This window comes from Astatotilapia calliptera, chromosome 19 (assembly GCF_964374335.1).
Source record: "Astatotilapia calliptera chromosome 19, fAstCal68.1, whole genome shotgun sequence".
In the NCBI taxonomy this organism is placed as follows: Eukaryota; Metazoa; Chordata; class Actinopteri; order Cichliformes; family Cichlidae; genus Astatotilapia; species Astatotilapia calliptera.
The window spans coordinates 4,623,740-4,651,231 of record NC_137440.1 but is presented as its reverse complement, the minus strand read 5'-3'; the positions used below and the strand labels follow the sequence as shown (position 1 = coordinate 4,651,231).

The 27,492-nt window shown below is 39.4% G+C and overlaps 1 protein-coding gene across 4 annotated transcripts in view; it reads left to right on the top strand.

The window, feature by feature from the left end:
* Nucleotides 1-24,253, top strand: part of npas3 (neuronal PAS domain protein 3) — a 374,776-nt gene extending 350,523 nt beyond the window's left edge. For all 4 annotated transcript variants that reach the window (XM_026151150.2, XM_026151153.2, XM_026151151.2 and 1 more), the window contains 3 exons: nt 12,075-12,222; nt 13,594-13,709; nt 18,327-24,253. In XM_026151150.2, the coding sequence (XP_026006935.1) occupies nt 12,075-12,222; nt 13,594-13,709; nt 18,327-19,951 (1,889 nt within the window). In that variant the 3' untranslated portion in view covers nt 19,952-24,253. The remainder of the gene's footprint in view (nt 1-12,074; nt 12,223-13,593; nt 13,710-18,326) is intronic.
* The last annotated feature ends 3,239 nt before the right edge of the window (nt 24,254-27,492 follow it).

Sequence of the window (27,492 nt, the reverse complement as noted above, 5' to 3'; positions counted from 1 at the left end):
ACACTAGTGTCACTCATTCTTGCCTGTGTCTGACCTCTCTCATGAGTGACTAGGTGACATGATGTGTGTGCTCCAGGTAATAGACAGTAAATCAAAATACAGCTTGTTAGGATGGCAGTGGTTCAGACAGCACAGCTACCCAGCGGTACTGCTCAAGGCAGTCCACATAAAAGTTTGAAAGAGTTTTGAAAACAAAAGCAGAAAAGGTTCTGAAAGATTAAAACCTAACATCAGAACATATGTCACAGTGGCTGTGAATTTGATCCGAGACAGTTGGCCTAGAAGACAGAAATTTTAATGACTTATTTTGAATGAATTTCTGTTTTTTTTGGACAGTTCAATTAATTATTAATCCAAATCTTTCAATTTGGATTAATAATTGAATTTAAAAGAAAATTAGAGACAAAAAAGATTTCTAGGTCTTTTCTTAATATCATGTTTTAATCAAATTTATGGGAATTAATCTCTTCACCCTCTTCAGCCGGTCATGGCTGATGGCTCCCTGAGCCTGGTTCTGCACTGACCTTTGCCCATTTAGCTTTGATTGATAGATTTTGGTGATGTGTCACAGCCTGCCAAAACTGTATTTGTTGGGTCAGTGCTGTTACATAGAAAAGGATATATAGGTTGACGATGTTACATCTAAGACAGAAAATTCTGGGATTTAATATTTCAAGGATTCATCATGACAAACTAGTCATTAATCATCATTGGCACATTTTAGACTGAGGGCGGTGGACAGCCAAAGAGTTTGTTACACATGTGGAATCTAAACATTTTGTACCAGGAAAGATTTAGTGCTACTTTCATTTATCATATTTTCTTTGCCATTATTCGTCTAACAATACGGTCTAACAATATTCTATGGACCGCAGACAGTAAGCAAGACAACCCTGAAAAGAAATGTCATTGTCAAATGTGTGGTAATAAAGTCTGAATAACTTTTACCAGTAAGAACTATGTCATTTTCAATGTAGAAAACACCGACAGTATTTAACTGGTGTACAAGTTACTTGCCTACAACCATGTAAGCATTTTCATATGTTCAGGCATCCCAATTTTGACAAAGTTACTAACATCAGTACTACAAATGAGAAATTACTTGGAAGATGCAGACTTGTAAAACAGCAGAGAACTGCTAATGTATAAAATACAGTAGTAAAAAGATATTTGGTTACTTTGTTTAACCATTTTCAGGTTAGTTGCAAAGTTTTTGCAGGTCTGAACCTCCCAACTTAAAAGAGAGGGAGAGACATAAAGAGAATAGAGACTAAATGCATTAGTTGTTTTTTTTAACAATAGAAGCAAATAAAAAGAAAAATCCCAGACAATGTAGAAAAAAGACACAAAGAGAAATTCTGATTGTCAGAGTTGAAGCAAGACATGGGGGAAGCTGGCTTTTCTAGGGAAACAATCAGGAAGAAAAAAGAATTTCATATTTTCAGACAAAAGGAGGTTTGGACATATATGAAGTTGGAAAAAGACATTTAGAATTAGCAAAGGAGAAGGCGATACAATAGTGAAAGACAGCCAGGATGTTTGGGAGTGAAACAGATGATCGAGAGACATGCAAACGCAGAGGAAAATAAAAGAATGAGAGAGAGTGAGAGACTAGCACAGAAGAGAAAGCTCGGTGGATTTAAGCCTGCAGGCGTTTTAGTAGAGCTGGTCTCTCTAGACCAACACTGCCTTTAATGAATCCACACACACTGAACGGCATTTTTTTTTATCTGTTGCATACAAAATGCACACACACACACACACACCTGTGAATCTACCCACACATGTAATATTAGTAAAACACACAAAAACTGAGTCTTTAGGGACAAGTGAGGAAAAAGGGCATACAAACATAAACTGTAGAAAACACCGGACAAAGTTACAGGAGCGTCATTTGGCGACTTTTCTGTGACTTTCCTTTAACTTGAAGTTCTTGTTTTGAGTAGATAAATCTGCATATTCACTTCAACTTTTTTCCATCAATTTTGCGACATGTTCTAACTAAAGTATCTGAAATCAATGAAATACGAAAGTGGTGAAAGAAGTCCTCAGATCCAGCAATGGCAACATAAGAGTACTTCTTAGTAAATGTATTTAAGTATGAAACTAGTCATTGAGCAATAAAGTGCCATCTGTGACTGGTACTGGTGAACTTATTTTAGGTATCGCAATTCAATTCAATTCAATTTTATTTATATAGCGCCAAATCACAACAAAGGGTTCCTGTTCAAGGTTGAGCTTCTTTAAATCTTTTATGTACAATCAGACTAAATTAGACCCCCTCAGTTAGGCTTCCCCCAGACCTAACAGGATAAATCAGTCCTATCTTAATCTGGGGCCTCAATTAGTGCCATGTTATGGCATTAGTGGGTCAGATCCATCACTCTCAACTTGTCATTTTTCCACTGAGAAACAGAACACAGTGTCAAAATAATGTCGTATTGCTTACTGCCCTACATCAGTCTATGAAGTCTGTATGTACATTTAATATTAGAGTAAACAGTTCAGGACATGCAGTAAAATCAGAATTCTCAAGTAAATGCAAAACCAAGATTGGAGTCATATGCTGCTGAAGAGAGAGCTATCATCCTGAGAGCTATCATTGCAGCACTAGCAGCTTCTGGCTTTTGCTGCAATGATTTGTTCTGAAATAAACAAAATATGATGAACCAGGACCCTGGATAATACACCAGTCCTTTGGGAAGGGCTCCTCGTGTCTCTATTAAGTGTAAGACCTTAAAATAATAGAGATTATTCATAAATCCTGAACAATCAAACGACCCCCTCTGAGCAAACTAAATGATGTGTGTCATCCGACTTCATTGACAGTTAGAGCTGGGTATCATCTGCATAGCAATGAGAATAAATGATGCTGCCTAAGGGAAGCATAAATAATGTAAACAGATGTGGTCGTAGTAGAACTGTAGAACTCAATAATTAGTCTGTTATATAGATATGATTTCAACAACTACAAACCACTACCTTTATAAACTACAACATGCTCTAATCACTGTAATAGAATATTATGGTCAACAGTATCGAACGCTGCATTGAGGTGAACACAGAGATGAGTCCACTGTCAGAGGCCATAAAAGTATCGTTTTTAACCTTCACTAAAGCTGTTTCTGAGCTGTGATGAGCTCTGAAACCTGACTGAAACTCTTCAAATAAGCCATTCCTGTGCAGATGATCAGTTAGCTGTTTTACACTTACTCTTTCAAGGATTTTTGAGATAACAGCAAGGTTGGTGATTGGCCTATAATTAGCTAAGACACGTGGCTGGGTCAAGTGATGCCTTTTTAAGTAATGCTGTAATTAATGCTGTCTTATAGGCCTTTGGTACGTAGCCCATTAATAGAGACAGATTGATCATATGTAAGATTGAAGCATCAATTTATGGCAGGACTTTCTTGAGCAGTCTTGAAGGAATGGGATCTAATAGACAAGCTGATAGTTTGGAGGAAGAAATTAATGAAGCTAACTCAGAAGGAGGATTGTAAGGCTCTCGTGCATGTAAGGCTTTAAAAAAAAGCTTGATGTGGTTAAAGAACTTGAATGGAAGGTTTTTGAACTATACCAGAGCTGACCAGAAGAGGGCAACAGAGGGCTAGAGCCATGGAAACATGGTGGTATAAATACAGACACACACTCACAAACTGTCTTTTCCTGCAGACCTCCATCCTTCAAATTTTTGACACACTGAAAAGCTATTTCCATGAAGCAATTTCACTGTCATAAATTACAGGTTAATGTGGCACAGGGTAAATGAGGTAAAGGTAATCTGAAAGGTAGATGAAACTACATGGGAAATCCAACAGATTCAAAATGAAGAAGAGATAGAGGAAGACAAGCAAAAAAAACACTAAAACACACTAAAAAAGGAAAAAAATGAAAGACCAGAGGTGTAGAGAAGGGAAACAAACAGTGAGAGATAAACAGAAGAACAATGGCAAAAGTCAAAAGTGTGACACTTAGTGAAAGAAAGCAAGCACGCCAGAGGAAAAGAAGGGGAAAAAGTGAGGTGGAGAGACTTTAAAAGGGAATAGAACTCCTTTAATCTATTGGTCTCTCTCCTGCAGCCTCGGGCGAGCCTCCAGCATTCCCTCTCTCTCCCTCTCTCCTTCATTAGTGGGTGATCAGCAAGTGAGTGATTCAAAGATGGAGGGAGAGACAAAGAGGATGGTGTGAACAGATGGACAGAGGCTGGACCATAGTGTCCAAGCCGAAATGTCTCTGCTCTCATCTGTTGGCCTAACTCATTCATCTTTACCAGGCCCAGGTGGCTGCTTCATTTTGACCACTACAGCTTCCTTATTTCCAATACTGTTATTGTAGTTTGGTTTCTATGAGTAGGTATTCAGTGCTTGCAAAAAGAACAAACAGCTGATTTCTAAATACATTTGATATTCATGCCTTCATTTTCTTGCTATCATACAGATTTCTGAGCATATTTCTGTTATTCCCAGTAAAAAACTCAAGAAGGTAGCCTGAAGCTTATTATTTTTGTATAATAAAACTTAAATTCTGTTAGCAGAAACTGTGCAACACCCAAGAATTCAAATCTTGGAAAGTGGAATCCATTGCAACATAATATGGAAATATTGTCTGTGTCATTCACAGTAACAACCACACAGGAAGTGCAGTTGGGTCATTTAGGCTCCCAAGTTAAAACCCCAACATTTACAGTATTAAAAAGCATATTTACAGCCTGTAAAACACCAGATCTCGTATCTATGGATAGTATTTGCCTTCATAACAAATGTTTGCTTTTTATAACAAACCCCTTTGCAGTTGGATAAGGTTTAAAGTTAGACACATAGAGTAGCACATTAGTTTATGGACTCAGTTGCTTGTTTTGCATAATATTGAACAGACCATTAAGTCAATTTTGTAAATTCTGGCGATTCTAAGAGTAAGAAAGGAGCATTACCCAAAGTATAGTTATTGGCTAATGATTTGTAATTAATAATTTGCTGTGCAAGGATAACATCTGAAGACTAATTTGACCGTGCACACACTGACCCGTAAGGTAGGTGTAACGGTAACACTCTTCGGTGTATATAGGTTCAAAACCCCATGTCTACATTGCGTTGTCCTTACTAATGATGACAAAGCCACAAACTGTTACTTTCAGGAATATCAAATATCAGTTTACTTGCTTGGATACAAAGTCCCTCTACCACCAGCTAAATAGGAAGATATTTTCCACTCCAGTGGGTAGAGACCAAAAACTGAGTGACGATTAGACTTCAGTTCACTAGTTGGCTAGGTTACTAGACTGCAATGTCTTGAATAATCAGGCTGCATCTTTTCCTTTTTTTTTTTTTTTTTTTTTTTTTTAAAAGGACGTTTTAAGATGTTATTTAAAGATATGACACTGAGTTGGTTTTGCAGAGTTCCCCGGGTACTTACAGGGTAGTAGGCTGAATGTACCCTGTCCCATTATTAAACAGTGGAACATTCATGATTTCGTGCCTCACTTTACCTCCTGTTTCAAAGAGCTGCTTGTTGGCACGGCTCTGTCATTTAATAACATTTCACATAGTTCAAATACTCGTGTCATAAATCTCTTGAGCTATAACTTCCCCCGTAGGGTCATCGGCGGGGAAAGTGGCATTGATACTGTTACAACACATGCCTTACTGACATGCCTCTTCCTCTGTGCAGCTCATAGTTACTGTTGCCACAATATCACAATATCAATTCATGACAAGAAAAATTCAATAATACAAGAGCTATTTCTCATGTATGGAGGAAACAAAATAACATTTTATGTTGTAAAGTAAAATAAGTGAAATCCTTCCATCAATTTTACTAAGAATACAAAAGCCTAGAGCGGGGATGTCAAAGTCATTTTACTTTGATGTTAAGTTGGCTGGAGGAGTACACATTTAATCCCTGAGATATCTTAACATAAGAAAAGGAATTTCAGCAGTATGTCTCAATGTTTCTACATGATAAAGAAATGTTGCTAGGCTGACATTTTGGGCTTAAAATGTAAAATTACAGACAAAGTTCTGGTAGCTCATTGCCTAGAGCTACCTGTAATTATAAAACAGAAATGTTAGTCACAGAAAATATATTTTTTTTTCTTTGACTGTGAAGCCACTGCATCTTTTCCTAATGACCTTATAATACTGTTTTGTGTTGTCAGAGCACTTCGCTGTCAGAGTGCAGACTTATTTGTGGGTCCCAGCATATTTAAAAGTAGAATGGCAGGCAGAGCCTTTAGCTTCCAGGCACCTCTTACGCGGAACCAGCTCCCAGTTTGGATTCAGGAGACAGAAATCCTCTCTACCTTTAACATTAGTTTTAAAACTTTATTTTTTAGTTGATAGTTGGATCAGGTGACCCTGAACCCTCCACTCAGTGCATCATGGGGGATTCCCATGATGCACTGAGTGTTTCTTCTTTATTTATCGTTTTCATTATTTGTTATTAATCTCTGGCTCTCTTCTACAGCATGTCTTTTGTGCTGTGCCCCTCCCTGAGCCTGGTTCTGGCAGAGGTTTCATCATGTTATAAGGGAGTTTTTCCTTCTCACTGTAACCAAGTTCTTGCACATAGAGGATTGTCTAATTGTTCAGGTTTTCCATGGATTATTGTAAGGTCTTTACCTTACAATATAAACCACGTCAAACTGACTGCTATTGTGATTTGGCACAATTTAATATATGAACAACAACACCAAATTTGATGTTTCTTAACATGAACAAGGTAAAGTTGTATTGTGGGTTTTTTTTTCAGACCCTAACTGGACAAAAGTTCTGGCGCATCAGCCATTGTAATTTAAATTTAATCTCTAACACAAACGGTTCTGCTTGGTGGAAATGTTGCTACAGTTGAAAACCACAGGAAGATTTGTGTGATATACCAAAATCAAAATGCTCCATTATCTATAAAAGTGCTAATTTTGGGTGCTACCTTTGAGACAACTAACATTTGGTCTACACTGCTTTCAACTTTTTCACAATCAGTCAATTTATTGAGATCAATTTAATGTGTATTTGTATAGTAGAAGAATAATTAATGAGTCCTTGAACAATAACAGAAACAGGTACAACACACGAAACAGGCCAGAGTCGTAGTAGGTAGAGTTGGCAAGGAGTTGAAAAAAGGTTGAAAAATAGCTAGTAGTTGGGTAGGAAGGTCATTGTCTGTATGGACAGATTATGTATATAATATCTACTTTAACTGTTTCTTCCAGAGTGAATATCGGCTGACAGTAACAGTGCTTTATGTGTGTAGATTGTGTACGCAGCACAGTGTGCAGTGTGCTGGAGTTGTAAGCTTTATGTGACTTTGTGTGTGTGTGTGTGTCCTCTTCCATTGGACATGCTGATACACAGAGCTCTCTGAGGACCTGCAGTCATCTGAAAAGGCACCACTGTGTGTGTGTGTGCATTCATTGTGTCGTTATTTACTCTAGCGTACAAACAAAGGAAGGTCACATTCAAGGTGACGTGATCTCACCATCTCTGCCTTAACATGCAAACAAGTTATCCCACCCCCACCCCCTCCCCCTCTTAGAGAATAGAAAACGAATGAGCACCAGCCGCTCGACCAAAGTCAATTACTGCAGCCCTGGGGATGTCGTCTTAAACAATGCTATTAGTTTCTAATAGTTTTTAATTACTGGCCTTCTTTTTATATAAATCACCCCCTACTTTCTCTCTCTTTTTTTCTCTGTCATCGAAAAAACCTATTTGTGTCCGTAATTAAATGTAGGAGAGGGGTATGAATTTAGCAGCGCTCACGTCTCGTCTCTGACTGTTTCTGTTTGAGCGGCTCCTGATTAATGCCAATACATATTGCTTGAGATAACCATTTAGTGGTTAATTTGGCCAAATTTATTGCCAGTATGCTGTCACATGGCGGAGCACGGGAGGGTGGTGGGTGGGTGGAGACGGTGGCAGTGTGGGGGCCACCTCCTGTGGCCTGAAATATTGTCACAGTGACACAGCGCTATCTGGTGGAGGACAGCAGGAAGTACCAGCTCTGTATTTTAATCTGTTTATTGCACGGGGGGGAGGAGCTCCAACTGCTTACTGGTTCAGGTAACAAAAGTAAAACCTGACTTCAGACTTATTTTACTGGCAGAAATAAATATCCAGTGAAGTGCTCTTAGATAGCCAAAATCAATCAAGTAATTGACAAGAGAACACACTTTTGTAGAGTTTGATTTGAATCGATAGAAATATAACTCATTCACCTCACATTAATGGGTGAGGTGAATGATCAGAGAAGACTCTGTATAGAAGATGGCTGTGGCTTTCAGGTCTGAAAAGTTAAACCAATGCAAACGTGCCTTAAACATGCATTCTTTCTAATGGCCAGCAGGGGGTGACTCCACTTGTATGTCCTGGAGGTCCAGCTAGAACTCTAGAAAATACCTCAACTCCTCATAATTCTCTTCAGTAAACACTTTCCTCATGAGTTTGTGGTGTCAGTCAGTAGATTTAAGTCTTAAGGACTATATATAATATATATATGATATGATAAAAACACGGCATGCTCAGCTTGAGGTTTTAAGAAGGGACTTCCTTAACTGGTGGGTGCCATCATAGGCTATGAAAAGACCACTTATGTAGATTTATAGGCTACAGTAAGCAGAAGGGAAAACGGGTTGGGAATTGCTGTGCAATCAACGTCCAGTCCTTGCCTTTGAAATGGTCACTTCAAAGACATTCATGTACTGTCTTCAGACTGACTTTAACAGGTCTGCAATGAGTTTTCAGTTAAACTGTGTCAAAATATTATTTCGTGTCAGATCCCAAGCCATCCCTGCGTTGATGAACATTATGTTACTGTGTCAGTGTGGAAATGCTCGCATCAGTTTTTCTGCACTGTGTGAAATTGAATTGGAGTTATGAATCTTAGATGCTGCCTCACATCACTTAGTTAGAAAACTATGCTATGAGAGCATCTCTGAAGAAATGATACATGTCTAGTTTATTGTCTTTGCAGTTGATGGTACAGCTGCTCTGCTGGACTGATAAAGAGACACTCCTGAATAAAAGAGATCCACACTAACCTGACCGTCATTCTCTACATCATTCATGAACTTTTGGTCCATGGTGCTATGGAACAACTTACAAAGTCAATCATTTTCAAATATTAACTCTTAAACTCTGGTAGTCTCCTGTTGATCTCAATATAAAACAATATATCACTTTCTTTGTAAAGTGATTAACAGAGAAACTGACAAAAAACGGAAACTGACAGCATTCTGCATTTTGAAAAATTGTTACGTTACGTTGTGTGATGGTTGTTCAGTGTGTGCGTACTGCTGAGAAAAGGCCAGGAGAGATTTTGTGTACCAATCTCTATGTAGAAATGTGTATAAAACACTGGAACTCACCATGCTCACTGTAAAAATGAAAACATATTTACAGTGAGTATGTATGCATGCATTTTAGCATCAGGGTTTTCCTTCTCCCTGCTCTGTTGAGTTCAGTTAAGTTCAGTTAATCATACTGACATTTTATTTTTTAATAAAATGCAGGAATGCGTTTGCCTTGGATATAAAAACTAGGAGTCAGGACTAAGTAAAGATTGACATGATAAAGCCAAAGTTAAGGCATGTGTTCACAGCCCTGAGTCACACAGCCATGCCAATTATACCCAGGTGACCCTTAGCCATGCTGCACTAGCCTTAGACTGCTAGGAGGCTTCCTATGATGAATTTCTTTTCACTCTCTGTGTATTTATTCATCACTACTCCAACCAGTTATGGCAGATAGACATTATGATTCTTCCTGGTAAAAGGGAGATTTTAATTCCACTGTCACCAAATGTTTACTAGTGGGTTTCTTACCATATTGGAGGGTCTTCACCTTACAATATAAAGCACCTTGAAGTGACTGTTGTTGTCAACACAAAAACTTAAGTACACCCTTACTGGTTACATAAAATTAAGAGGATAAGTAGCAGCCAAGTGCTAATAATATATGTACTTAATTAGCTGATCATCAACAAGTGCGAGGACCTCTTTAAAATCAGAAGTTTTGGCAGTGTGCTTATCTAGAATATTCAGTTTACAACAAACAAAATAAAACAAGGTTTTTCAATCGTCCAGTAAAAATCCCAAACTCAGCCGGATTAAAATGCTGTGGAAACTCAGGAGATCCACCAAAATCGTGGTTGGAAGTAATTATTGCAGTCCTACATATGAAAAGAAAAGACTCTGTACTAGCCATAAAGTCTCTTATGTGTGGACTACAAATTTTAACATCTATTTAAGCCAATAGAACTCAAAATTATATAAAGAAGTATATAAAACCGGTCCAAACAGGATTCATTATGGGCTGTCAGGAAAAAAGTAATACAAGAAAAATACTCAATCTACAGTTAATATCTCAGCTTGGATCCTGAGAAAGCATTTAATCAAGTTGATTGGCTGTTTCTGGAACAAACACTGATAGAAATAAGATATAAGATAGAAATAAGATATGGAGAAATATTTGCTACTTGGATTAATGCACTTTATAAAAATCCTAGGTCAAAAGTTAGGCTTAACAGTTGTTGTTCTGATTCATTTATGGTGGAAACGGGTGTGAGGAAAGGGAGACTCATTATCACCAATTCTCTTTATTGGCTTTATAGGCTCTTACTTTTTCTTTTGGGACTTTAGAGAAACATATGGCTCAGACCAGAGGTACATTTTACGGATACTCCTATTCATTGCTGGGAAAATGAGAACTCTGAAGTGGAAGAAAACAAAACCACCATCCATAACTCAGTGGATACAGAGAATGAATAAGTCTACATAATAGAACAAATGACTGCAAGTCTGCAACTGAAGAAGGGAAAGAACTAAAGAAGAGTGTGCCAGAATTCCTCTGCTATTACATGAGAGACTGATAAAGTCATAGATAAAGAATGAAGTCTTCCTCATCACTGCTAATTTACCACATGCTAAACTTTAGAAAGGTAAGCTTTACATTCAATTCAATTTTATTTATATAGAACCAAATCACAACAATTACAATTGATATTGTAAGGAAAAGATCCTACAATAATACAGTGAAAACCGAGACAACTCCAACAAAAAAGTGAACCCCTTTAAGCAAGCGCTTTGGCGACAGTGGGAAGGAAAAACAAAGGGACGACCATCTGCTACGACCGGTTGACACACTGTAGAAGAGAGACAGAGATAAATAATAGATAAGATTAAATGCAGTGTGGTTTATAAATAAAAAGTGAGTGAAAACAGTGAATGAAAAAGAAACACTCACTGCATTTTAGGAAGTCCCAGCAGCCTAGACCTACTGCAACATAACTAAGGGTGGATTCAGGGTCACATTATCGAGCTCTAACTATATGTTTTATCAAATAGGAAAGTATTAAACCTAATCTTAAAAGTAGAGAGGGTCTCTGTCTACTGAATCCAAACTTGAGGCTGGTTCCACAGAAGAGGGACTTGAAAGCATGTGCCTTTAAATATCCTTGTAACCACAAGTAAGCCTGCAGTCTGAGCATGAAGTGCTCTTATTGGGTGATATGGTGCTATAAGGTCATTAAGATAAGATGGTGCCTGATTATTCAAGACCTTGTATGTGATGAGAAGTACATGATTGTGTACTGTCAGAATGTCACAGCAATAGGATATTTCAGCATTCACGTTTCATAAAAACTTGATGTCATGCTTTGAGTGTGTTATTTCAAACCTATGGGAAGCACATGGATACATGAACAGGCAGTGCTGCACACACCCACACAGATACGGAGAGAGCAAGAGAGGCTGGCAGTGTGTGTTGGTCTGATTAATGACGGCACCAGCAGAGCAGCTCTGAGCCAGCTGTCACATGACATCTGATGACTGCCTCCCTCCCTCTCTCTCTCTCTCTCTCTCTCTCTCTCTCTCTCACACTCACACACACACACACACACACACACACCTCTCAGTCTTTGTTTCTCTCGCACCTTCCACCCATCCAAACTCCCCTGTCCTTTATCCACTTTTTTTGCCTTTTCTTTCTCTCCTCTGACGAACTATCTGTAAAGACACAACATCAAAGAGAAAACGCAGTGAAATAACAAACATCCTTTCTTGCTTTCTTTCTCTGTCTCAGTGATGAATAAAGGCCAGAGTGTGACAAAGTATTACCGGTGGATCCAGAAGAATGGTGGTTACATCTGGATCCAGTCCAGTGCCACCATCGCTATCAATGTGAAAAACGCCAGCGAGAAGAACATCATCTGGGTCAACTACGTTCTCAGGTCAGAGGTCGACAATGTGATAATGATCTTGTGGTACAATGGTATGGTGGAACAGTCCAAAAAATTACCTCCTACCTCTTTTTTCTTATTGCTTTTCCTTGATCTCTGTGGAAACATTAGGAGGTCAAGGAGAGTTTATCAAAACTCATTCAAAAGAAGTAAAAGAGAAGCTGCTCAGAGAATCCAGATGTATGTATACTAGACTCTTAAACAAATGCAGATGTCCAGAAAATGGAGAGTTTTACAGGGACAAGAGCCTCTGCAGATTAATTAAAGAAACAAAGCCAATGAAATGAACTAAATCACATTTTCTTATTTTTTCCTGCTTGAGAGTGATCCAGTGTAACTCCTTTTCTTGTCCCTGTTTTCTACGGCCAACGAAACCTAAACGGGGACATCTATCACTTATCCCAGTTGACCTGACATAATAATGAATTAATGAATTGCATAGCTGGCAATGCAAAAGCACACATTTCTAATGCAAACTAAATTGTAGCCATCCTATCATATAATGTAAGCTGAAAAATAATACAACTGTGATTTGGTGGTTGAAGAATGTGATGAACTGTTTCAGTTAACTTCACCAGACCAAAGTTTCAGCCAAACATCATTACAACATCAGTTTTTTTCTAATTTACATAGAGGTGCAAAGTACTGTAGATTAATATCATACAGAAATTAATAAAGCCAGCTTTCATTGACTATTTTGTTTTACTTTTAAAGAATAGACAGACATAGGCATTACTTTATAAAAAGATTTGCATCCTCCCCATTTTACTTTATAATGCATTCACGATTGGAGCCATGTTATTATAAATTATACATTATAGCCAGGGGGGCACATAAGTGGTCCGCAGGTGCACATTCGCTGTCAAAATAAAAGACGCGCACCAGATAAGAAGTTGCAACGTGCGTTTGCGTCCATATAAAAGGCGCTGTTTTTGTCCGCTAGAGTGGGATTTTCATGGCACATTCTGCACCACATCTCTGTGCGTTCATCATTTGTTTGAAGCCAGCTCACCTCCAGCAACCACTTTTCCGAGAATACGTGCTTCTTTTGCGGTTCGGACTCCTTCTGACATTTCTTTGGAGGTGGAGGAACACCAAAGTAATTGCTTAAAGGAGTTTGCTTCTTCGACATCTTTAAGAGTTCTAAACAAATATCTGTCGTCCTCCAGAAAATCTTATGTGCGCAAACGCGCGTTGCAACTTCTTCGCGTCGTGTCTTTTATTTTGACAGTGAATGCGCACCTGCGGACAACTTATGTGCACCCCTGATTATAGCTGACATTTATTTTCATTAGATTTGACCAAGGCAATCGATGAACAAACGTTTCTTCTGTCACTGACAAATTTTCTGTGTCTTTGCAGTAATCCAGAGTATAAAGACACACCCATGGACATTGCCCAGCTGCCAAACCTGCCTGAGAAAGCTTCAGAGTCCTCTGAAACTTCAGACTCTGAGTCCGAGTCCAAAGAAAACTCAGGTGGGTAGAAAAGGGAGAACAGAGGAGCAACATATAGTTGCTAAAAAAAAAAAAAAAAGGTTTTACATATAGTTGATATATTTGACAATATTTGGAGTAATCTGCTGGCCTCTAGTGCATAGCCTGAGTCCTGCCATCATTTTCTTCAGCCATAGTTTGAAGAAGAGCAAAGATTAAAAAGCCGTATGAGTTCTGCTTACCATCATGTCCATTCAGTCACGTTTTAATGGAGATAGGCATCAGCGTCATTTATATTTTGTGTATTCTTTTCTTTTTTTTGTTTTTGCTCCTCTGGATTCCGTTGGATCTAGAGGGCCTCTGACAAAACTGATCTTATCCCAAACGCAACAGCTCCTAGATGGCAAAGCCTATGTAAAATAAAAAGAGTGAACCAAAAAGATATAAATCAGATCATATTCTTACATTGTATAAATATTAGAATAGTTACAATATTGCACAAAATGCTTCTAAAACCTACATGATTCCTTAACAGCACCTGTTCAAATACAACCAGAAAAAAGAAATATGGTTTGAAGAAGAGAAGCCAAAGATATTTTATCAGCTGGTGCCAGTGTGCTGACTTTGCCAGGCTGAAATGTCTTGAATGCCAACAGCTGCAGGGACTGGGCGCTCACTGGCAGTGTTGCAAACTGCGACAAAATGACAAAATGACAAAATATGGTACAGCTGCACAGCATCACACAATGCCTCCAAACTTCACACATCACAAAATCCTGCAAAATGCCTCAAATAAAGGCCACAATACACAAACACCCTCCAAGAAATGCACCAAAATGGCACAAAGGAAAAAAACTGTGAAATAACACATTCTGCTCATCGTTGGAGATCTGCAAATCACAAAGGTTTAGGCGATGCCATCTCAGTCCTGTAGGCAGGGGAATCTTCTTTTGTGTGAAAAACAATTCTAGAAAATATTTTTAAATGAATAACATTTCTTCAGGGATAAATTCTGTGCTACTACTTTTTCTTTGTGTGTAGTTTAGGTCATAAAACAGCTTAATTACAATATTTGACAGTGAGTACTAAAACAGGAGACTATAATAAATAAACCCTTGACACTACAGACACTGTAGTGCTGCTGTTAGTTTGAAATTTATTTTGTTCCCACTACAGAGGCTGTCCAAACTTCGTAGTCCCATTGATTCGCTGCAACAGATCAGTAAAGAAACACGATTACAGACCTCGATACAAAATGCTGGAATAACATCTGGAAGCAGAAGATATTGTATTAGACTAAGAAAAAGGGAGCTCTGTTCAGTGAATGCACTTGTCAGCAGTCTTGAGTCATTTGTTTGTACAGACATGGCACACCAAAAATGAAGGAGGGCTTTGCCGTAAACCTAAAAAGCAACACTCAGCTTCTCAGATTCTTGGTATAACATTGTCTGCACACGCACAAGTACAAACTTCATCAGTCTTATATGTCAGCTGAGGGGATAAAGACTTCTCTCTCTCAGGTTTGCCTACTTGTATTTCTTTATTGGATACAGAGAGGTAAGAAACTTCCTTGAAATTTTAACTCAGGCTAGTCATTTCATATCGTGTCAGAGCAAACCAGCTGATAAAACTTCCAGCCAACCACTCTGACAACTACCATTTTAACCATTTTAGGCTTGACTGATGAGGTAAAGACCCTGCAATAATATGTTGGGGCTGTTGTTGTAATTTGGTGCTATATAAATAAATTGTTTTAGACCTCGAATCGGCATTAAAAAAACATGACTGTATAGTGTTTTTAATAAACCAAAATGCCCGATGGCATGTGGTGCTTAAGAGGTATTAATTCTAAATTTTGAATTTGAAAATCAAAACTAGAACCCCGAATTGGATAAGCGGGAGGTAATAGATTGATGGAGAAGCCAAAACTTTCTGTTAAATGTTTTGGAAACTGTTCACTAGATTAAACAAATTCATCAGAATCAATTTACTAGATACACAAGGATGCCTCACAGGTGATAAGCTGAGATCTTGAAAACACTGATATCTGAATTCAGATCTAGAAACAGAAAACAAGGATTTTATTCACCTCGTGTCACCAGCATTTTAAGCAGCAGATAATAGTGAAGGAGACAAAGCTCAAAGCAGTGTCATTACAGCTGAATTTAAAGCAAGCCTGGGCCTCCACCTTGAGCGTAATATTATCAAGTCCACCAGCCTGTGCTGGCATGATGGGAATCAGTGCCAGCTGTTATTCTTGCTGGAGGAGAGTGGTTCTGGCACACTGTTGGCTGTAAACTGACGCCAGCTGCTGCAGGAAGTGTCCAGCTTCAGCTCCAACAGGCCTGCGATGCCCCAGTTTGACATATTTTAAAATGAGATATCTGCTCTTTGACATTTGTTCTCTTAAGATGCAATGTATGTACAGAAGGAGAGCCTATGAATAAAGATGTCTAAAATGGCAAACAAAGTTATCTTTACCCCGCCCCCCCCTTTTTTTTTTTTGTGGGGCAGAATACAGCAGATTGTCTGTCACATGCAAAATTGGCATACCATAATCTAATAAGTTTTACTTAGCCTACGTTACTACTGTGAATTATTACAACAATATGGATTAATCCGCAGCTGAAAATCCTTCCCATCAAATACCTCCTGATTCACAAATAAGATAAATAAAAAATTGAAGTAATGTAAAAATGCATGCTCAGTGTCGTTGCCAACGACACTGGGACAGAAGAGCAGCAGTGTTGTGTATTAACTAGCCTTGTCAGATGCATTTACAGAGAAACCAGTCAGAATTAAATAAGAAAATGAGCAGCATAATTCAAGATGTCCTCGACCTGATAGCACTATCCAAAGATTGGGTATCAGATACGCATACTGCCAAAAGTATTCACTCACCCATTCAAATGACTGAGTTCAGGCGATCCAGTGACTTCCATGACCACGTAAAATCAATCACCTAGGCATGCAGACTGCTTCCACAAACATTTGTGAAAGAATGGGCCACTCAGAGGAGCTCAGTAAATTACAGAATATTACCAACTTTCTGAGTTAAGAGCTTCTGTGAAAAGAACTCTTATCGGCTGAGCAAGACTTTTTGAACAATTTCATACTGCCAACTTTATGGGAACAGTTTGGGGATGTACCCTTCCAGTTCCAACAGGACTGCACACCAGTGCACAAAGCAAGGTCCATAAAGACATGGCCTGCACAAAGTTCTGACCTCAACCCAATAGAACACCTTTCAGATGAATTAGAGCAGAGACTGTGAGCCAGGTCTTCTTCTCCAATATGAGTGTCTTACCTTACAAAAGCACTTCTGGAAGAATGGTCCAAAATTCCCATAAAGACGCTCCTAAACCTTGTGAAAAGCCTTGGTAAAATGGTATATGTGGTTCTTATACAGTGCTTTTCTACACTACCCGCACACTCAAAGTGTGCTATACAATATATTCTCAGAAGAGCTGTAGCTGTTATAGCTAAACCCCGTGGATTAAGAATGGGATGTCACTCAAGTTTTGTGTGTGAAGGCAGACAAGTGAATACTTTTGTCAATATAGTGTATTTCACAGTGTAGTTGTTGAAATGTCTTCTTCATGTGATCTCATGGTCTATGAAAATACTTGACTCCATTTTATTGTGAAATGATATTTCATTTATATTGAACCTCCCTGGTTGGGAGGAACCTTTAAGACTACCGGTCCATTTTTAATTTTCAGGCTTGGAATACATCTGTTTTGCTTGGAAAGCACACTTAATGGAGATACAAGGTTTCCCCCAGACAAAGCAATTGAGTCGACATTTCGGATGCCATTAGGGAGTCTTAGCTCTGCCAGCTGGGCAGCCGCTGGCCTGGCCTATGTGTGTGCTGGCAGAGTTTAAAGTGTGTATGTGTTGTGTGTGTAATGGGTTAGACAGAGCCAACATGCCTGAACAGAAGCAGCTACGGATACTGAGCACACATCAGTGCATCCAGAAAACAACACATGGAATACCTGTCCTGAAAAATGTAAGGGGGCATGCAGAATTACGCAGGTATTCAATGGCAGTGTTGGCAAGTCAGTCTGACACACTCACTGGATGGAGTGCCAAGACACTTGTGTTTCCAAGAGTATAAATCTTATTGGTTTTTTTAGGGAAACTCTTCACTGTTCCAACATCAGGATAAATTTTTCCACAACATTGGAGCATAATTTTTATGTCAGTGCATCAAAGTTTTTGATTCACTCCATATCAAAGCAATTAACAAATCTAATGATTTTCTTTTCCATTACTAAAGCCACACCTCTATATCATGAATGTGAGTTCACATGGTTCAGATGGTTAATGGACTGTAATTAACAAGTAAATTAATGGTTGAAACTATGGTGCACAGCATTAGTTCAAGCAGGTTATGAAGTCAGGATCTGCCACAGTTCCCTTCAGCAGCACTGGCTGCATTTGCAAATCACTTTGCAACCCATTCCTGCAAAATCTCTTCCCTTCATGCTGTGTTTGACTACATCATCAATTTTATGTGTTCATGCAGTGTCTTGTTGCTGCTCTGGGAAGATATCATACTGCCAAATATTAAGAATCTACTTATGTCTAGAATGGTTTCGACTGTAACTGGAATCTTCTTTTTCTGCATTATAAACAATTTTTTTTTTTCGACAGACAACGAGAACACCAAGGCAGAGGAGAAGCCCGGCCACCAAACAGAACACAGTGAGGACCCAGAGACAGACAGCAAACGTCAGCAGCAACCTGGCCAGTCACACTGTTCATCTGAACAAGAAATGAAGCGCCAAGAAGAAGGAGATAGCTCAAGTAACCCTGAGAGCCAGGACAGTGATGACAGTCTGGAACCTTCAGATGGAGAGGGTGAGGAGCAAGAAGAGGCTGGCAGAGGAGGGGGAGGGGGAGGTGGAGGCAGGTTGGGAAGGTTAGCAGGGCTTGGAGGATTAGGGAGTCTGGGTGCCATCGGTGGACTGGGTAACCTAGGTGGGCTTCATATTAAAGTAGAGCACTACGGAGAAGGGGAAGACGTACAGCTGCGTAGCTCCCAAACGTCTTCATCAGAAGAGGAAGGAGAAGAAGAAGAGGAGGATGAAGAAGATGACGAGGATGACAATGGGTGCGTGCAAGATTGTGACAGTGTCAATGCTGGTAGCAAGCTGCAGAAAAGGCGAAAGAGGAGGAAAGTGCAGAAATGGGATGGCTCACGAAGCAGGAGGCTTCGTCTGTCTTCAACTACACCCAGTCCCATAGCAATAGGCGATACCACTCCGCTAGTCGACCCCTCCCAAGCCACAACCGCAACCTCCACCCATCTCTTAGCCTCATCTGGCTCCCCAAACAGTGCAAATGCAGCATCCTCAGTTCTGAAGATTAAGACAGAGATGGCAGAACCAATAAACTTTGACAATGACAGCAGCATCTGGAACTACCCTCCCAACAGGGAAATTTCCAGAAACGAGTCTCCATACAGCATGACCTCCAAGCCATCTGCTCCAGGGAGCCATGAGACCTTCCCCTCACCACAGGGAGGATCTCTCCAGGTAGCCATTCCTGACTCTGTCCTCACCCCTCCTGGAACTGAGGGAGGAGCAGGAGGAGTGAGGAAACCCCCTTACAATGGAAGCTCAGCCCCATCCTCTGCCTCCAGCGCTGTAAGCTTAGCTCCTCCTTCCAGCGCCTCCTCTGCCGACCCCCTATCTCCTCCCCTTTCTGCATCCCCACGGGACAAGCAACAAGGCACTCCCACCACCTCTTCTTCCTCATCTTCTTCTTCATCCTCCTCAACCTCTTCTTCTTCACTACTGTACTCTGGGGACCTTGAAGCACTTCAGCGCCTGCAAGCTGGTAACGTGGTGCTTCCGCTGGTCCACAGAGTCACAGGTACTCTGGCCTCCACCAGCACGACAGCTCCACGGGTCTACACCACTGGGACCATCAGGTATGCGCCAGCGGACGTAACTCTGGCTATGGCACAAGGCAACCTCCTCCCTAATGCTGCCATGAACTTTGTTGACGGCTCAGGGTTCGGCCTGGACCCTAAGACACCCATGGAGATGCTCTACCATCATGTCCACAGGCTCAACATGTCTGCTGCGGCAGCTGCTGGCCCCTTTGTCGGATCTCCTACTGCCACAGGTGGGAACGGTGCCCTTGGAGGTCAGATGCCAACAACAGCCAATGTTTTCACCACAGCAGAGGGACTGTTCTCAACGCTACCATTCCCAGTGTACAGCAACGGGATCCATACCACGCAGACAACACTGGAGAGGAAGGAGGATTAGCAGAAAGTATCCAAGACCGCATTACTGTGTTTTCGGAATCAACAACTGTGTCAAAGACTGCTCACTAGTAAATAAAAATGAAAGACTATTTACTTGTTTTATCAACACGGTTTAGCACTGTGTTTCCGAGAGAAGAGAAAGGAAAGGGAAGGATGACAGATGTACTCTAGCACTTTGAATCTCAGAAACTGAGCTTGCGTAACAGACGTGACCCTCAAACTTGTCCCCCTTTTCTATCTGTTTTCTCTCTCCTCCTCATCCTCTTCTCCTCTCTCAGTCTCTCGCTTTGCTCCCGTTTCTTGCGATCAGCAACTCTTTTCTCTTGAACAAACAAAAACCAGACTATTCTTTATTGTAAAGAACCCCTTTTTTGCCTACAGAGAATTCATATTGCCTAAGGACTCAGTTGGAGCCTGATGGGGATAATTTTTATTATTTGACTTGTTTCTGTTGCATCTTTATAAAGATGTGGATTGTGTGTATTTAAAGGAGGACGGTACAGGGATTTGTAACAGACAGAGAACTCTATGTGGCGTTCCTTCTTATGTATCTTGATGTGATCAAGGCTTGAAAAGAACGTTTTTAAACCGAGAGGACGGTGCTCTCTTGCGCCCCACAAAGGTCTCAGAGATAATCTTTTGAAAAAAGGTTTTTTGAGAAAGTTTCTCAATTGAGGGAATAGTTTAGTGAATTAATGCTGTTTTTTTCTTTTACTTTTATCCTTTTTTTTATATATATAAAATATTCTAGCTCAGATTTCACTTACAAATCAAGCATTAAAAAGAAAAACAAAAAAAAGCTATTTCAGCCGGGTAATGACCTGTGAATTATCGAATGTTACTACTTCCTCTTTTATCCCAGGAGTTTACCTACAGGTCTCGCACCAAACATAGCCTCCTCTACATCTCTTCCCATCTCAATCTGTCGCTCTCTCTCTTATCTTTCACGCTGTCTGCCTGACCTTTCATGTTTCTGTCCACATTTCTTCCTGTCAATTCTACAGATTTGTGGTGCTACCGACCGTCCAGTAACCCTGATTCAGCTGGCTGATGTGGGTACTGTAAACAAACCCACAGCTCGTTGATAGACTGATATCATTTTTTTATTTTTTAGAGGGGGGAAAGATTTTAAAGTTTGTTTTTGTTTGTTTGTTTGTTTGTTTGTTTTTCTGACCTTCAGGAAAGTCAGAAACACAGGAAAAACCTGTAAATCAGCAACATTATCTCCATGTTTCACCTACATGTCCCTCTCCATTCTGATTGGGCCACAAGGGGCAGCGCAACATGGAGTTGATTGGTTGAATTTTAGGCTGTACAGTGTTGTTTTTATTTGTATGTATTTTTTTTAACTTAATCACATTAAATGCTCAGTGAGACTGAGTCTAATTAGCTAGCAGCACTAACTTAAGAAATGAATGTTGACAACCTTGACCGGTTCTTGTTTAATCACTGTTTTGTTATGCAGTTACTTTATTCCTTGCCCCCCCCCCCCCCCCCCTCTCCTCCTCTTCTTCTTCCTTAACCAGAACCACCTCCGCAAGATTTTCCTAAAAAAAAAAAATCCACTCTCTTCCATCTCATCGCCGGACCCTGTGATTAAAAACCACATATCAATAAGGAGATTGTAATAAAGACATGCATTTTCAATCAATCTATCAAACAATCAATCTAATAACTATAAGAAAAAAATGAATATGCGTTTATTTTTTTTGAGGAAGAAAAAAAATCACATTCCTTTAAACAATGTTGTCTTTGTCATTGTTCTTGTGTTTCGTGTTCTTTTCTTCCCCGAGTCTACGTTGCCAAAAAAGAGAAAAAAAAAGAATTGCTTAATCTCACAAGTTTAGTGTTTGAAAAGCACTGTGATTCTTGTTCATTTGTGTTTTTATTTCTTCTACTTTTTTGGTAATAAGAGAAAAAAGAGGATAAGTAATAATTAAAACAGTATAAAAACTGTCACACCATCCATCTTTTTAAAGCTGACAGCCCCGTTTTTGCCATCCTGCCATCCTTATTACCCAGTGTGATTAAGACGTAAAAATGTGTTACCAATGTGTTTAGTGTCACTGGCTGTCAAAAAGTCTTTCATGGCGACTTCTCTCTCTGTGTGTGTTGACTATATGCAGTATATACTGAGCTACTGTAGCTGTTTTTGTCCTTTGTCTTCTCTGTGCTCTATCTCTAGTGTGGGGGAAAGGAGAGGGGAGGGGCTAGAGGGAAAAGGAGGTGGAGTCTATGGGATGATTGACATCCCCCCAAAAAACAACAGCTCCTTGTCTCTCTTACTCCTTCTCTTTGTCCTTCTCCCTCTATCAGCAGTCTTAGTGAAACCAGTGGAGGTTCGTGGAATTTCGTGTTCGGTGGCCTTTGCAAAAAGCAAAAAAAAAAAAAAAGTTTGCAGAGTCCACCTTTTCTTTCGCTGCTTCCTTTTTGTCTTTGTAAAACCTTTTGATCTTGTTTTCGAATCCTTCTCTATCTTTCTCTCTGCTATTGCTTTTTGCTGTTGTGTAGTCTTATACAAACCTCTTTATCTCACTGTCTTTTCTCTCAGAGATGAAAAGATTCTCTAACTAGCTCAAAGGTTTATGGAGCCATGTTTTTGCCACTAAGGAATTCTGGGAATCAAAGTTTCCTGCTATTATTAGATAACTAATAAATATTTACAGTATATTAGAAACAAATTATGACAAAGAAAAGCCTAAAGTAAGATTTTAGCTGTAGATTTATGACCCAGACAAATGCCTCAGCTGTGAAACCTTTTCCCAGGATCCCTTTGGGCTTCTTGTGTGCATTGGGTGTATTTCATTGGTTCCCACCAAAACTTGTTGACTTCCTGCGCAAACTTCTCTCACGGGACAAACAAAGTTAAACAAGTGGTTCATGGGGGAAGAAAAAAAAATCACGGTAGTCTTTCAGGACACGTAATAAAAAATGATTTTAAAGATTTCTAAAATAACTAAAAGAAGAAAAAAATATTTCGCACTATAAATCTATTTTTATAGGTGTTTTGGAAAACTGAACTGCATGTTTAGTAAGTTTGTCCGATGCATTTCTCATAGTCGAACCCTCGTTTTTTGTTGTTCTGTTTGTTTTTATTTTCAGTTGAGCAGTTTCTTTTTTCTTCTTCTTCTGTTTTCAAAGTCTGTCGAGCCCAGTCTGTTATCAAACCGACCCGGGCCTCTCATCACCCCTTCACATCAGGAAAACCAATCTGTAGGTTGTGTGCTGTCTGTGAAGAATCGATGTCTTGTTACTGCAACTAATGTGTACAACAACGAAACAAATCCAGGTTAAGAAATTGAACAATGTGCTTATTTTTTTTTGCTCTCAAGTAAGAGGAATGTGGTTTGGGCCACCCGACCTGCCAGTTTATTGTCGGGTTGTTTGTGGTTGAATGTTAAATTTGTCATTTTGGGAGCATTTTGCTGCTCCTCTAGATTTTAGCATTTTCTACCTTTTGGCAGTTTTGCATGAAAAGTGGGGGGATGGGGCATAGGTGAATGACGCTGCTGCCCCGTTTGGTAAAGAATCGGGCACGAGATATAGTGTAGGTGGTGATGACAGCGGTGGGTGTTGATAGTGGTGCGGGGTGGGTGGGGGAATACATAACTCAGACGAAAACCAGGAAATACACCCACATGTAACAAAAAACCAAACAGCCAGTCCAAGCTGTTTCAATGTTTTTTCTGTGTTTTATGTCGAAAAATGAAAACTTTGCTGGTGATTTTAAAAACTTAAAAACCTTAATCACATCTGCTGTCAAAAATACATAGTGTTTAAGAAATACAAATATTGAAAAATCACTTCATTTACCTGTGAAAAAACTGTGTCTGTGTTTTTAACTATTTCTTGTACAATTATACAGATTCTTTTATGAGGAACTTGGTGCCAAGTAGCTGAAATACGGGAGAGAGGGAATCTCTTATTATCAATGTTAACAGTGTTATAAAATTCTAAATACAAACAAATTAAAATATTAAAAAAGAGAAAACTATGGTACATTTCTATTTTTTTCCCCCTCTCAGAAGAGTGGGGGGAACTCATGACTAACTGATGCTAACTTTGAGTGCCTGGCTTATTTTTTTATTATTATTTTTGAAAGACATCTTTTTGAGTTCATTTACCATGAATAATGCTGCAAATCCGAAAATGTACATACTTCATTTTTATAGCAGTTGTTCTTTTATAAGTTTGCTAGGTTCTCATCCGTTCAGAGGAACATGTCATATACATGGTTGTCTTTCTGTAACCCGGTTTTGACCATCTTACAGGTGCCATATTCATAATAAAATTTTCTCTCAAATTTGTTACCAGATTGCATCATTTCTTCTGTTTGACACATTCAGCCATCCCGCCTCTCGCCAGAATACTGGATAATGTTACATCTCAGGCTGCCAGGTTTTCTCTTCTTTCGTCTTTCTTTTCTTGCTCTTCCTTAGCTGTTGGTTTTTTCGTTTCTTGTCAGAAAGTATCTGAGCTTTATGAAAATGTCTGAGCTCAGTTAAGTATTTTACAGATACATGGATGGACTTTATTAAATTACAACATTTTATGCATTCAGAGATAATAAACAAAAAAGATCTGGTCCTTCGCAGGTTCTAAATTTACACTATATTGCCAAAAGTATTCACTCGTCTGCCTTCACACACATATGAACTTGATTGACATCCCATAGGGTTTAATGTGATGTTGACTCACCAACACTTCGAAGACTGCGAAGACTTCCCACGAGGTTTAGGATCCAGAAGAGCATTTGTGAGGTCAGACACTCGTAGTGGATGAAAAGGCCTGGTTTGCTGTTTCTGCTCTAATTCATCCCAAAGGTGTTGAGGTCAGGCTAGTCAGTTTCTTCCATATCAAACTCACTCATCCATGTCTTTATGAAACTTGGTTTGTTCACTGGTGCGCAGTCATGTTGAAACAGGAAGGGGCCATCTTCAAACTGTTCCCACAAAGTTGCCAGCATGAAATTGTCCAAAATATCTTGGTATGTTGCATCATTAAGACTTTCTTTCACTGGAACTAAGGGGTCGAGCCCAACTCCTGAACAACAACCCCACACCATCATGCTCCCTCTATAAAACTTTACACTTCAGTTAGACAAGTACAGTTCTCCTTGCAACAGCCAAACCCAGTCACCCATCAGATTGCCAAACGGAGAAGCATGATTTGTCGCTCCAGACAACACATCTCCACTGCTCAAGAGTCCAGCAATACCACTGCGTGTTCTTGAGCTTATCTGAAGTCTGAGTCTGCAGAAGGTTTGGGACCTCTATGCACATCACCATCCGCTGACCCCCCTCTGTGATTTTACTACCACTTTGTGACCAAGTTGCTGTCTTTCCCGGATGGCAAGGAAGATTCATAGATGTTGTTAAGGAGGGCATGCAGAGGCTTTTGATGTGACAGTAGGGGATGCTGGGATAGGGTGAGATGGAAGGAGATGATCTGTTGTGACAACGCCTAAAGAAAAAGAACGAAGTAACTTCAGATGAAAAACAACCTAATACACTATTTTGACAATATAATGTATTTCAGTGTGGTTGCTGAAACAGAGATTAAGCCAAAAGTCTAGGAACAGCCTGTAGAAAAACAGGCTGTTTCTTTTTTTTTTTTTTTTTTTTTTGTGTCCCGTTTGGATCTTTAGCCATCAGAATTGTTGTCTTAAGGCCAAGAAAGATGCCAAGCGGATTTATTTTACCAAGTGGATCATCATGGCCTTGCCATATTGGTCCATTTGATTGACCTTTATTATAATTATGAATTTATTTTATTTTCAGTTGCTACAAACGGGACAGACATGACTGGGGGATAGGACAGGGAGAAAGAATGAAAGAAAGAGAGGGAGAGAAAGAAAACCAAAGGGGGGAGAGACGGTGAGAAGGGGGGGAAGAAAGAAAACAAAAAAAACAAACAAAAAACAAAACAAAACACCTGGATCACCTGTATGGAGAAAAAAAAACAGAAGAGAAAGCAAACAACAAAGAGCAACATAATAATAAAAAAAAAACAAAACGGCACCATCACAATTAACTAGGCTGTTTCTACACTAATACTAACACTAAGTACATTCTATGAATCAGTAGCTTGCAAAACAATCATTACTAGCAGTAAATTGAAATAATCATTTTTTTGGATGACTTTATGATTACCTCACATTATTGTAGAGCCGTTTTGGTCAACTTTTATTTGTAACATTACTTCAATTCACTGAGGGTTACAGAGGCAATTGTTTATGAGCAGCTCTCTTATGGTCCCATCATAGCATTTCAATGAGGTTGAGTTTTTGGCTTTGACTGAGCCATTGCAAAAAGGCTCAGTCACAAAGTATTTCCAGCCATTGTAATTTTGCTAGTGATTCTCCTATTGCATGACTCAGTTTTTGTCAGGCTTTAGATGTCAGACAGATAGTCTCACATTTAGAATACTTTGATATATGGAGGAGTTCATGGTCAACTCAATGACTGGTGAGTACCTAAATCATTACCCCTCCACCACTGTGCTTCAATCCCGTTTTGTTTGTTTTTTTTTGTGCAATTTTTCTTTGCATTGCACAGTCTGACCTTGTGATGAATTTTCCAAGGGTTAAGCAACAACTTGTTTCACACTTTTAAATAGACTTTCTCACTGTAAAATGATGGCCTTCATACTGTTTGGACATGGCCTTATAACCCTTGCAAAATTGATGGATAGCAACAGTTGCTTTTCTAAGATCATCCTTGAGATAATGTTAACACACACTTGAGCGTTCCGGACTAGCAAACTGCCAAAACCTTTGCCTTTATAGAGGAGCTCACACCTGCTGATGATCAGCTAATCAAATGCATTAGCAGCACCTGGCTGCTCCTTACTCTCCAAAGTCTCTCTAATTGTTTTTGATAAATAAATACTGACATGGTGTAATATGTCATGTGCTGGTATTCAGGTTGTATTTATCTAATTTTGAGACCTAGTGTAAGATTTAATATGTCCTGATATCTAATTCAGTTGTAGAATTGGGTCCAAAACTCCGTCCCTTCAGGTCCCAAAGTCAAACGAACACTCTGGCATCACTGAGAGGTAAAAACTGTCTAAATTCTTTCATCTTTAATAAAATGATCAGCGTTGCTGCTTTAGCAGGTGTAACAATTAAGTTTAACATCCAGTATCCATAAAAACAGAATTTATTAAATTAATGGAGTTACAAGTTAGCAGGAAGTTAGCTCGCTACTTTCCACCTAAACATGATATACCATGTTCTGACTGAGAGATTTCTGAAAAAATTAAAAAGTACAGCTCAGCTGTCTCTTCCAACATAAATGAAGACAGAAAACTAAACAGCTGTGACATTTGTAGGGTTACTGAAGTTGGACTAGCTGGTATATAATGATCTGCTATGTGATCGCTAGCGACACAAGCAAAACATAAACATAGTGAAGCTGGAGGATGAACGCTAACTTTTTTCCACTCAATAAAAAGTTAACGTGAGGGATTCTGATGGTTTGGGACAAATGCAATCGCATGGCAGGATGCTGTAAACGGACCAAACTTTAGTCAGGAGAA